Raw genomic sequence first — 14081 nt, forward strand, 5'->3', positions numbered from 1 at the left:
TGTCTGCTATGGCAAAAACAAAAAAGAATGAAGGTTGAGGAAGCATTTCTCAGTATTCCGCAATCCTCAAGATCTTGCCCTGATAGTAAGTCTATAGGGTCCTTTCCCTAAGAACTCTGGGAGTTACAGGCCAGGCAGGGCTCTGAATTGGAAGAGGAACCTTTAAAGTGTTCCTGTGAGAGGACAAACCAAACCAACAATCCAGTGTTGGTTTGAAGGTAAACATGATGCAGCAAAACAAAAACTTGCATGACAACAACTGGAACCATAACTCAGGTTTAAGGTAGGATTCTGAAACCATTCAATCTACCTTTTATTTAAGTGGCACAAACCTATCCCTATGAGCTCTAAGATGCTCATTGACAGGCTCATAGCTGTATTTTATCCTTGCAAAAAAAAAAAAAAAAAGAAGCTGATATTAAAGAATAGGTTAAGATGAGATTCTCTAGATTACAATGTGAACCCGAACACATAGCTGGGCTAAAACATCAAAATGAATGATACATCAGACAAGTCAACAGGTGTGCAGGAAAGAAGCTAGGGCTGGCCCAGACAGAAAATCCAAGGGCTGATGTAAGTCTGACAGAGGGCAAGTATGAGTGGCTTCAACTAGATACTGAGGACACCTTCCACTGAGCCTGGCAAATGAACAGTACAATTTGGGAATTAAAAGGTCCTCTGAAAAGGAGAAATTTTTAGGGAACCTGCCCATCTAGGTAAGAAATGGGGTTAGAGTTAAAGGAGACAGGTTTTAGTGCTGTTAAGGAGTATCCCAGAAGGGAAAGAGTTGGAATGCAAGCATATGCTACATGCCATTATGGAAGTATACAGACAGAATTGACCACTGTCAAAATAACATAATACACAGCTATATGTGCTCCCTGGAGAGGAAGAAACATGTCCTTCATTTTTCCAAATCTACGGAGAGGACCTCATTCCTAATCTGAAAGATTCAAATATGCTCAACGAGTAAAGTCTATGAACACATCCCAAATTCTGAAAAACTCTGAAATCTGAAACACTTCTGGTTCCAAGCATTTCAGGTAAGGGATACTCAACATGCAAATCTAAAGCAGTGCTGGTGTTTTGAGATGGAGAGTGACTAGAAGGATGCAGAGAGGATCTTTAGGATGTTTACTTCCAAACTCCAAGAATCCTGAAGGTTCCCAATAATAAATAGGCTGTGATAACCTATACTCCTAGAAGGATGGAGGAAAATCCACCTCCCTGTCTGTTTTGCTGAACTGAATATACAGATCCGTGATTTGGTGAGGGGTGCGGGGAACATGGACATGGTCCTCTCATAATTTCTCATTTTGCTGGGAAGAACCCAGGTTCCTTTAGAACCTAGACTTTCTGCCAATGTAAGTTAAATGAACTGAATTGATCAGACTAGGCGAATATTGTCCTAAAGCCCGGGCTGACCAGCTGAGAATTCCTTGGGCATCAGACTCTCCCAACAGGTAGGCAAAGGGAGGAAAAGCTGCTTTTCAGGTTCAGACACACAAGTATAATGTCAGGGAAGCCTTATCTCCCCAAGAACTGGCTCCAGGTATGAGCGAACGCTACATGGCAGGCAAGACTGCTCCACTCAGAAACATAAAAGGCTCCCATTAACATGAACAGGTGAGAAGTTATAGGGTGTATCACCATGTGAAGAATGGCCTGTCTGGGCATTGCATGTATCTCTCTTCAACTTTCTTAGTTGTTCTGGAGATATGACACATCAATGATACAGCTTAAAACCACATGACCAATACTAAAAGAGTCTCTGAACATATTACAAAGCCAAACAAAAAAAGCATAGACACATTATTTAAAAAGCACAAACTACACCAGAATGGTTTAGTGATAGCAACATTGTTCAAGTTATATTAAGGTATGACTTTAAAATCTGCCAGATTTCACTCACACACATACAAGCATGTGATTTGTGTGTGTGTACAAAGTGTATGTGAGAATATCCTGAAATATAAGAAACACTGTGGAAAATTTCAAAAGGAAAAATTACTAAGTTTTCCGAAGTATTAAATATTTGCATTTACATTATGCAAATAGTTACAGGTATAAGCAAACAGAAAGAACCATTTTCTGGTGTTCTTTCAATAGTGGAGGCACAGAGAATGCGAAGTTCCAAATCTGATAGTATGCATCCTGTTTGTTTGGCTGTGCTGTTGCTTTCATGCGTATTCACATGTACGTGTAAAGCAAGTTTTGATGAAAAACAAGGAATCCATATTTACACAACTGGGAGGGTGTACCCCTCTTAAACCACAACAATGCTACTGTTGTGTGCTGGGCAGACATGTGGAGAGAAATGTCTCCTTTAAAATCATATTTTCTCATTTCAAGTGGCAGCAAACTATCTCCAAATTACCTTTCACTTACAGCACAAGCCTCATCTTGACTTTGAAAAATTTCCCCTACCTGTTCTGACAAATATATTTCAAAATGAAAAGGCCAGCCCTGTATTAGTTATAAATGCCAGCAAACCAGTCAAAAAAAAAAAAAAAATCAAAATGGCAAAGTTATGCAGATCTGCCTCTTTAAGCAGTCAATATGAGATAGGCTAACTTGGACTATCTTTACATCATACATCTGAAACTTATAAAGGTCACATATTTAATAGAGGGGAGCATTTGAAAGGCTCTACAAAGAGTGCCAGGAGGCTAAGAAGTCTGAGTGATGAAAAGGATAAACATGATTAGATCAAAGGGACAGACTGAGAAAGTCTCCTCCTCCTCTTCTTTTTCTCTCCCCACCACTCACAAGGAAATGTTTATTACCCACATTTCAAAAGGCGAACCCCTGAGAAGCACATTCATTGGGACTGCCCAGGAAATCCTAAAGACAATTGAATACCTGAAACAGTGCCCCCCTGGCAAGGTATAAACTTTTCAAACTGTCACCCAGTAAACAAAACCCCAGTTGCCAAGGGGCTCCAGCAGCCCAGCCCAAGGGGCCTCTGGGAAGAGAAAGGAAGGATCCCGCGGTTGTTTTCTTTTTACCTTTGTGTTCGCCGAAGCCTGTTCCCACTCCTCAAATGAGGCAAAGTAAAGTTTGAGAGCACAGTCCAAAAATTGGGGTCAGACATATCCATTTCTTTCTCTCTTCAGTTCACTGCAGGTTCAAGGCCATGAGACCAAAACGAGGTGAGGGGAAAAAAAAAAAAAAAACAGGGGGAAAAAAAAAAGGATCCCAATTATCTCCTCACTCCCTCCAGAGACAACGTGATGTGAACTGTGATCCCAAGAACAACTTGGAGCAGGTCTGAGAATTACCGGTCCTGTCCTAGCCTTTAATTAACACACAGCCATCTCTCCAAGGTTCAGGAAACTTATTTCCTCTTGGGTTTGCCCTCTCCTAGTGAGCCTTGGCCAGCTATAAACAGTAATTACAAGAGTTTAGCCGTGCGTTCTGTTCAAAATGCTGTCTGTGTGTGATTCAGTCCAAGGTACTTTGTCATCTGTTTGGCAGATACCATTTGCAGCTCCTGCGGGGGGTGGGGAGTCTGACTATTTTAAGTCTTTAGTTCCGGGAGGCTGTTGCTTATCAGCAAAACCATTCACATCCGAACATGCCCAGTGCTGAATTTCCTTTTGCTATCTACATACAAGGAAAAGAATTTGAATAGAAAAAGCTCCTCTTGCCCTCCCCTCCTGGAAACAAACGGAAACTTAAAAAGCACTTTTAGAAAATTGGCCTATGGGAGGACTTGAACCTGACACCTTCAAGTCCCCTCCCCAGGTCCATCTGGACGGGGAAGGCAGCAAAGCCCCTTCCTACCCCCAGCGAGGACACTCCCCCCCAAGTGCCTCCCCAGCAGGGCCTCACGGGAAAGGGAGCAGAGGCTGGTGTGCCACACAGGAGCAGGCTCTGGACACTGAGCATCCTCAGCTGTGCTCCCCTATCCCAGAGCCCGAAATGGATCCGTCCCCCAAAATAAATAAATAAATCCAGCTGCTGTGCCGGAGTGTGTGCTGAGCACACCTGAAGGCTGGTCACTGATTCACCACAGGAAGGATCACCATTAAAACGCTCCCAGGGAAGTCCCTAATGACTTTGCAGTGATGCTATTTGTTGTATAGGAAAAACACACAAACGCGAAGCCATACTCAAGGAAAACCTCAGTAAAACTATGTTTATGAGTAAATATAGTTTTAGACTAAATCCACTTGATGGATTACTACAGTGAACATGGTGGCATCATGACTGGTTAACTACAGATTTAGCTAATGGTCACCCACTAAGTGTAAGGATACAACCTGGCATTGATTTAACAAAAGCTAGAATTATTTTCCCTTCAAGTAAGTTAGAGGTTGACGGGAATGAATGGGAGAAAGGAATGAATCAAAGTTGTTGTTATTCCTTTTGAAGTAAGGCATGGTATTTAAATAATTCCCCCAAACCACAAATGCTTATGTAAAGGCATATAAAGGGAAAAAAAGTAGAATTTAAATAGCTGCTTTAAATCTGGTATGATATGAGAAGAAATGGTATAATTTTTTTTTTTTAATTCGGGGGGGGGGACTTAAAAAGTGGCTCATCCATCTAGCAAATAATGTAACAAACCTGCTTACAAGAAAGGAAGGATAAATAGAACCGGGAGCAGTCAGCTGAGAAGGGAGAGGGGTGAGCAGACAGAAATCTGCTGTGGGGTCCTCTGTAGCTGATTCTTGTGGCCCACATAAATATTTTCACACCAAGGACTCCAAGAATTTCTGAGAATAATTCTTGTACAGGACTTTCTTATGCATAATATCCTCACATTCTTGTGGAGTCCCCACAGATTCTTGAACTCCTTGAAGGTAGAAAAGAATACATCTTCCCAAGTATATATTTGAGAAACAGGGTCAGTGTAAGTGACAAACACTTTCCCAGGTATTGAAAGTCTTGGTCCATTATTCTTGCCCTATACTTTCCTATCTCTCTTCTTTTTAAAAAGTAGTTGGAGGTACAATCAGCCCTCTGTATCCATAGGATGTGGCTTCAACCACACTCAGGTTGAAAATATTTGAAAATAAAATCAATTTTGAACATGTGCAGACTATTCTTTCTTGTCCTCATTCCCTAAACATTACAAAGTAAATTATTTACACAGCACTTACATTTTATTAGATATCAAAAGTAATGTAGAAATGACAAAGTATGTGGATGTGAGTCGGTTACATATAAATACTACACTTTTTTTTTTTTTTTTTTTTGGTACCAGGGAGTGAACCCAGGGTCGCTTAACCACTGAGCCACATCCCCAGGCCTTTTTATTCTTTATTTTGAGACAATGTCTTACTAAGTTGCTTAGGGCCTCCTTAAGTTGCTAATGCTGTCTTTGAACTTGAGATCTTCTTGCCTCAGCCTCCAAAGTCACTGGGATTATATGCAAGAGCCACCATGCTTGGCTACACCATTTTATATGAGGAACTTGAGCACTATGAAATCCACAAGGTTTCTGGAATCAATCCGTCACCTCCCACCTTACAGACACTCAAGGATAACTGCACTAAAAAGATACTGTATAAGTTGACAGAAAGATAGACCAATGCTCCAGAGCAGGGTGTCTCCCTATTGACATTTTAGTCTCCTCAATTCTGAAGAAATTTCTTGTACTTTGGAGGAGGATGTTTAGCAGCATCCCTGACCACTACCCATGGATACCAGTAGTGACAATCAAAAATGTCTGCATTATATCAAATGTCTCACCCATGGCTGGGAACTATGTAAAGTTTTACATAAAGGCTGTGAGAAAGATGATATATCAGGTTTGAATTCTGGATCAACACCCACTGTGACCTTAGGCATGTCACTTACTCTCTGCCCATTTTCCCCATCTTCAAATAGTAGGACTAATCTCTAAGAAGTTGACATACATAAATGAAAATGAGATCACATACACAAACCCCTTGATGCAGCGGCTAGCATACAGCATATAAACATTGTCAATATGGAGAAGCTGAAAAAATACTATGCTGAGAGACATAAGCCTGGAGTGGAGGGTACCCCTCAATATGCTGTCTGCTCTTCAATACCTTAAACGTGACTTGACCCAAGTGCTGATCACACTATGTTATAATTGTTCACTGTAGACTCCTCCATCAGTGCTCAATGTTTTATTGATCTCTATATTTCCAGAACCTCCTAGTTTGTAAAAGTATCTGAAAACATGCTTTTGAAAGGACACTTCAGATGCTAACTATTTACTATTTCTCTTAAGATGCACTGAAATGATCAGTATTAACAGACCAAACAATGTTCTCAAAGAATCCTGAATTCCTAACAATCCCACAAGAATGCACTAAGATACTAAGGACCTTCCCTTCCTCACTCATTTTTATCTACATTTATAACTGGAAAGCTATTAGTGCTAATATTCTTCAGATCATTATATGGGTGTAGGAAATGTCACACAAAAAAATCCAAGGGAAACTCCTTTTGAGTCTCACCTCCCTCTTCCACAGGCAAACTCAAGGAAGAACTTTCTGAGTTCACCTTCAGATTAAGAGGAATAATTACACATTATAGGCTATTCAGAGGAGAACAATCAAGATGGTAAGAGAGGACCTGAAATTGTGCTATACAAATTATGTGTTGAGGATCTCTGTTGAAAGCAGAGAAAGGAAAATTTAGGGAATAAGCAATAGCTATCTATGAATATTAAAAGAACTATGTGGAAGAGGGTTTGGATCCAAAGATTGAAAAGGCTGAAACATGGGCAGATTTCTTTTATTTTTTAAAAACTCTTTTTAAGTTGTAGATGGACACAATACCTTTATTTATTTATTTTTATGTGGTGCTTGCTAGGCAAATGCTCTACCACTGAGCCACAACTACAGACCAAGGGCAGATTTCTTATAGGTAGGTTGAACAGAGATGAGTTGAAGAAGACACAGTGGCTGGGATTCAAGCTCTGGATGGTTTTAAGACCTGAAGACTCTTCCTGTACCTCAGAACTCTCAGCTTTCTCAATGGTCCTTCTAGAAAAGCCCATGTATTTGCAACTAAAACAGATAAATCAATGAAATAAACTGTTTGTTTCTTCTCTTGATTAAATGATGCATACCCTGGCCTGTGGGCCTCAGGTATCATCCCTACCTGCGCTTTCTGCATTTTAGGAACCTAAGAAAATTCTCAAAGGGATGGGTAAAGACATAAGTAGTTTTAGCTACATATAATTTATTTATTTTTTAAAATATTTTTTTAGTTGTCAATGGACCTTTATTTTATTTATTGATACATGGTGCTGAGAATTGAACCCAGTGCCTCACACATGCTAGGCAAGCACTCTGCCATTGAGCCATAACCCCAGCCCAGCTACACATAATTTAATATGACTTTTTCCTGCATTTACAAGGCTTGGGAGGATTTGGGTTTCATCCACTCTGAAAATATAAAAATAGGTTAAAGAGCCCAAAATGTACTAGTTAATATAGTGAAAGTGTCTGATATATTCCCACACTCACTTAAGATAAGAGTAGGTGTGACACTGAAGTGCACTTTGTCTTCTAACCTGTTCAGCTTGATCTGGGGACTTATGATTCAGAAGTTACAGCAGTCAGTAAACACAAGAATTAAAACTGTCAGAACTACTGACATTTTCCTACAGACAAAATAATTATATGAAACTAAGGCATGGTTTCATTGCAACTACGGTACAACCCTGACTACAGAACCAAGAGGAAATTGAGATTACTAGAAATTCTGAAAAATACAGCTGGTCTAGGCCAACATACAGAGTTCTTTAGCAAGATTTTCTACTTATTGCACAACAACTAAGCTATACAACAATGGACAAGCTTTGTGATCCAGAGCGCTCATTCATTTGTCAGGATGACATTATCAGCCATTGTTTTCTGAGAAAGGTAAATGAAATTGAAAAATCAGCTTGTCATCCTACTGAAATGCTAGCTTAGGAAGAAATGAGTATGTAAGAAACAGTGAAATCCTTCACCACTCACTGCCCTCCTGTATAGAAAATGTCAGGTTCTCTATACTGAGTTGAATCTACTTTTCCACCAGAGGACCCCTGCCCATTAAGAAGGATCTTTCTCTAGCAGCACCCCCCCCCCACACACACACACATACACCCAGAACATTGTTAAAAGATAATACCTCCAGACCCTTTTTTGAATCAACACACTATGAGGACATGATGGTTTCTGGGGTGGGTGTGAGGTTTGGGAAGCAGCCAGGTCCCTGTGCAGGATGCTCTGGTGATGTGGCCACATCCAATGTGAAGACACTAAAGACAGAGGGGTTGACGCTGAGTTCCTATTCACATTCTTACTGATCCTGACCTGGTCTAGGGATTCAGCTACAAACTAACTTTGACCTCTTCCAATCTCATCTTCAGAGCACTTCAAAATGACTACTTGCCAAGGCGGTCCACACCGATGGGTCCACTGTGGTCACCCTCTAACTGCTGTTATGCGAGTTTGAAGATAGGAATGTAAATGGCATATCTCCTGTCCTAAATGAGCAAGTTCAGGAAAAAAGAAAAATTAACGTCTAGGATAGAAATGTGAAGAAAGTTGCACGTATGAGGAGTGGGTTGAAAGACATCTCTTCTAATATTTATTAAACAATTTTGTACTCACAATGCTAAAATATGAAGGAAGATAAAAAGATAAATGAAAATGAACTTGTAGGGATAGATGTGAATGTTAATAACCCAGAGAAAGTTTACATAAACAGGTTTATATCATTCTGGGAATGTTTAAAAAAAAATACTGTTGAGTCAGGCACAGTGGCGCATGCCTGTAATCCCAGACGCTCAGAGGCTGAGGCGGGAAGATTGCGAGTTCAAAGCCAGCCTCAGCAAGGGTGAGGTGCTAAGCAACTTAGTGAGTCCCTTTCTCTAAATGTGGGGGTGTGGTTCAGTGGCTGTGTGCCCCTGAGTTCAATCCTTGGTCCCGCCCAACCCCCAAAAATACTGTTGAAGAAGATTTCATTTTCTGAAATGAATGGATCAAATGAAATGAAATTATTTATTTCCCTTTCCTGATAGACTAAGCAGATAATTACATGATCCCCAAGTGCAGAGTGAATGATTAAGGCCAAGTACGGAAAGAACAGGATGAAGACCAGCTGGAATGGTCGGAGAACACAATATCTTCCTTATACATTTTCTGGATCCCAGGAGAAGCAGAGGCCTGGAAAGGTTAGCAAGAAACTTCACGAAATCTAAGAGAATGGACATAAATGTGAAAAAATAGCAGAATATGAAGCACAACCCATGGACTGGGGAGGGTGTGGGGGCAGGCATTCAGAATCACTTCCTGAGAGGACAACCTAATACTACCCCCTTCAAATAGGGGAAGGCCCTGAGAAAAGGCCTACAACTCAAAGAAAGTTCCAACCTGGGAAGAGCAGAACATGCTGCCAGAAATGGGAGGGCACCTTCACAGGGTTGGAGGGGTTATCCTATAAGAAGGAGGCTAGTAGGAGAGACCCAGAGATGAGAGTGTTTCTTTACTCTAAAACAGCAATCTGGAAGATCCATCAATAAACTGCATGCAGCATTGGCCTCTAGCAGAGGCAGCAATCCAATTATGGAGCTGAGAACAACATTTGGAGCTAAAGGCCCTCATTTCACAAACAGGAAGCCCTCCCATAAATAGGAACGCTAACTCCTACACCACGCTTTAAGGCTGGACTTTGTTGCTACTTGTTCAAGGCATTCATTGTTAGGAGCCCACCATCCCTGGTGGATTAGACATATTTCTCCTGGGCTCTGCCCCTGACAGTTTCTACATGGAAGGGTTTGGTCACTTATCAAAATCCAAATTTATTTGCAGATTAGTTCCCCTAAGAATACGAGCTCCTTGAAGGTGAGGACTACAGCTTCTTCATCTTTACATCCTCAATACTAACATTAGGATGACTGTTAAGACCAGGGTGAAAGGGAAGGAAAGAGAGAAATGATGGAGGGGTGAAGGGTGAGGGGAGTGGACAGGGAGAAGAAAGGAAAAGACTGAGAATGGATTTGTTTCCAGTCAGAAAGGTAAATGATAGCAAAGTTAGAGCCAGAAGCTCAATATTTTGAAGATTTACCCCCTATGTATGTTTTAAAAAGCTCTTTGGCCTATTTGTTTCATGAGTCTATTCTATCATTAATATACACTATACCCATTAGGAAGGTCTATTATTTCAGATTTCAAAATGCCAGGAAACGAGGACCATGCACAGGTAACTAATTGTGGGTAGGCATACAAATATAACTAGTTATATATGAAATGCTGAATACTTTTTGACAGTTAACAGTGAACTCAGCTACTAATCTCTTCTGGAGTTAACTTCAAGGACATGGTGCTTCTTGATCCAGAAGCTTGGGTACAAGGTACATCGTTTCTCATCTCATTCCTGAGCATGAATTACAGTGCAATTATAAGAAGTGTCAATTTGGTTTAAGTGGGTCAGTGTGGTTATATTTAGTCCCTTAGTAGCTGACACCAAGGCCTTTCTGTAATATAAGATTAAGGTTAATTTATCAGTTCTTCTTTTCTTGAATATTTTTCCAGGTCAGATAACTAAATTTATGGAAAATTATCCCACTAAAATGAGAGATAAGAATTGCCTTCAAAGTACCACTTAGGACTATGTGTATGCGTGTGTGTGTGTGTGTATGTATGTATGTATGTGTGTATATATATATATATATATATATATATATATATACATACACACACACACACATATATATACATACAGACATATATATACATGTACACACATATACACACATACACAGATGTATAAACCATGTGCTTCTAACAGAATTTTATTCCATTTTTAAGGATGATTCAAATTGACACATATTGGGATGACATGTGTTATGGTTTAGATAGTAGATGTCCTCTAATAACTCATGTGTGAACAATGCAAGAACATTCAGAGGTGAAATGATTTTGTTATGAGAGTCTTAACCCAATCAGTAAGTTAATTCCCTGATAGGGTTTAACTGAGTGGTAACTGAAGGCAGATAGGGTGTGGCTGCAGGAGGTGGGCATTGGAGACATGGCTTTGGGGCATATATTTGGTGAGCTCTGCTTGCTGAACATTATGTGTGAGCCAGTTTCCTCTACCATACTACTCTTCCACCATGATGTTCTATCTTACCTCTAGATCCAAGGAATGTATTCTTAAAAAACTAGGTTGCTTTCCTATGGACCCAGACCTCTGAAACTGTGAGCCTCCAAATAAACTTTTCCTCCTTAAAATGGTTCTTTTCTCAGGTCTTTTTGGTCACAGCAGTGATAAAGCTAACTAAAACAGTGAGGACTTGACATTTTTAGTCAAAGACTTCTCAAGCAAAGGTCATCATGCACAACTTAGATCATTTATTTACCCCATCAAATTTTTTAAACTATATTAATTTAAAGGGGCATAAATACAATGTCAGCCATGAAAAGTATTTACTCCATTTATCAGAGAAATGCAATTGTCAATCATATATCATTTTTACCTTTTTAATTGGTGAAGATTAAAAAATGATAATACTGCTGGATATGATGGTACACCCCTATCCTCCCAGTAGCTTTGGAGGCTGAGGCAGAAGGATAGCAAGTTCAAAGTCAGCCTCAGCAACTTAGTGAGTCCCTAAGCAATTTAGTGGGACCCTATCTCAAAATAAAAAATAAAAAGGGCTGGGGATATGGCTCAGAGGTTAAGTTCATACTCCTATGTATGTAAGTACTCTGCACCAACTTTCTATAAAACAACATGGAGAATAAACACACACATATGTATGTGTCTGTGTAGATAGGTGCACATACATATAAATGCATGTGTGTACATATATACCTATACACAAAATATATATATATATATATGAAATATAATTCACAACCTGGAATTTAAACAAAGAAGTTCAAGTACATCTTCATTTACTTAAAGATTTATGGATTTGGAAATTAGTCTCAGAATTCCTTACAGTAGCACAATATTAGGGAGAAACTCAAAGTTACAAGACAAGGGCAATCCTTCCTAAATCCTGAAACAATCATAAAATTAGAAAACCAGTAAAGACCATTAAAATGAGTCGCTTAATTAATTCCAAAGATATTCAGGTTCTAATCTGGAGATTTGTGAATACATTACCTTACATGGCAAAAGAAATCTTGCAGATGTGATTAAGTTAAAGATCTTGAGGTCAAGAGATTTTGCTAGGCTAAAGGGAGGATCACTGAGTGGGGAGTAGCTTAAATGTAACCATAAGAATCTCTATAAACGTGGGGCAGAGTTAGATATGAAGGTGACAATATGAAGCTAAAGAATGAGCTATGCTGCTGGTTTTGAAGATGGAACAAGGGGCCAAGAGCCAAGGAATGCAAAGTATGCAGCTCTAGCAGCTGGACAAGGGGGAAAACAGATCCCACCTCAGTGCTTCTAGAAGGAGCTCAGTTCTGCTAAGACCTTGACTTCAGTCCAGTGGAACTGATTTTAAGCTTTTGACTTCTAAAACTCTAATAAGAGAATAAATATGTGCTGTTTTAGGTCACTTAGATTGTCAAAATTTGTTACACTAGCCATAGGAAACAAAAACAATACTGCTTTAAGCTGGGTACCATGGAACACACTTGTAATCCCAGCCACCTGGGAGGCTGAGGCAAGGAAGACTGTGAGTTCAAAGCCAGCCTCAGCAAAAGCAATGCGCTAAGCAACTCAGTGACATTAACATTACTTGAAATGTTAAATATGATTATACATGAATAAAAAACAGAAATTAAGTATTTCTAGTGAACATCTATGAGAATGACTGTTGTTGTTCTTCTGTATATTTTTTTTACATTTTTGAGTCTAAACTATTTTTAATCCAATAACAAGTTAAATTTCCAGAAGCCAAACATCTGACAGTCTTGTGATCATAACCTGTAAGTTCATGTTCCTGAGAGTTTTAGAATACTTTGAAGAGTTTACAAAATTAAGAAAGAACACACTTTTCTCTGACATTTTCATAAAATTTGACTTATATTTTTTGACACATGAAATAAAATGCATGAGTAAATGCTCTATGAGCCTCGAAAATAAATACTAAAATTGCTTTTTAAAAAAAGGTCTTTCCTACTCACAGGAATTTTATAATATAAAAATGAAAAATATCTCTGTTTTCTGGACATAAATCTTTACCTGTCTATGGCAACTGGGCAAATGGGCATTTTCAAAGCTGACTGGGTTATAAATCCATAGAATGCTTTGGTTTTGGATGAATATATGCATTATTATTTGCAGATTGGTGAGGCTGTGCATTTATATGGGTAGTTTTGAATTCCAGACCCACCCACTTTCCTACATTGTGTTGTAAACTTTCTTCTTTCATTGCTCAGAAAAAATAAATGTACTGTTAAAAAACTGGGCTGCTTTACTATTAATCAGATGTATACAGTAAAAAATAATATCCTTCATTTCAAAGAATTAAATAGCTATCATTTAATGCACACAAAGTAATTTTTCTTGAGGCTAGAAAATTTAGTCTTTCCTTACCTAGACTGGGAAAACTAGAAAGTGGAGGCTAAGTTTATGGTTTTATAGAAATATTCTTTGAACTAATGTACTGTCATATATATTAAGAAGACACCCAAATTAATGTTCGTGATAATCAAAAACTTTCAAAACAAAATTTATTCCAGTTAATAAGAAGTGTAAAAATGCCACTCAAATCACCCAATATGGTAGACAGATGGGTGATATGAAATAAGAACTGTCTCTTTTAGGGTTCTTGGGAAATAAAATACATAAAAAATTATAAAGAATGCTAATACATAATGGATAAAAAAAATAGAGGAAAAAAACTATCCAGATGCCATGTACACAAGAGAAAGAGAAAAATTGAAGATAATAGAGCAAATCCCATCTTATTTAGTTTTTCCTTTAAAAAAATTAAATGTTTTTTATTGACTCTCTTTAGATAGTAGAGGGTATTTTTACATTTTGTACATACATGGCGTATAACTTATTCTAAGTAGGATCCCATTATTGTGGTTGTACATGATGTAGAGTTTCACTGGCAAATCCCTCTTTAAAAGAAAAATATACCATTTTGGGAAACTGGAAAATGGGGGGGTGAGCAGGGAAGTAAATGAGTAAAA

General features: G+C 38.8%; 1 protein-coding gene across 8 annotated transcripts in view; it reads right to left on the reverse strand.

Annotated features, from left to right (window-relative positions):
• Positions 1–14081, reverse strand: part of Mast4 (microtubule associated serine/threonine kinase family member 4) — a 558123-nt gene that overhangs the window by 157802 nt on the left and 386240 nt on the right. For 2 of the 8 annotated variants that reach the window (XM_027951612.2, XM_027951611.2), the window contains exon 1: positions 3009–3468. The exons of the other annotated variants lie outside the window; for them this stretch is intronic. In XM_027951612.2, coding sequence (XP_027807413.2) covers positions 3009–3100 — 92 coding nt within the window. In that variant the 5' untranslated portion in view covers positions 3101–3468. Of the gene's footprint in view, positions 1–3008; positions 3469–14081 lie in introns of those variants that run through there. 8 annotated transcript variants of the gene reach the window in all.

The sequence above is a fragment of the Marmota flaviventris genome, chromosome 5 (genome assembly GCF_047511675.1).
Source record: "Marmota flaviventris isolate mMarFla1 chromosome 5, mMarFla1.hap1, whole genome shotgun sequence".
NCBI classification, from domain to species: Eukaryota; Metazoa; Chordata; class Mammalia; order Rodentia; family Sciuridae; genus Marmota; species Marmota flaviventris.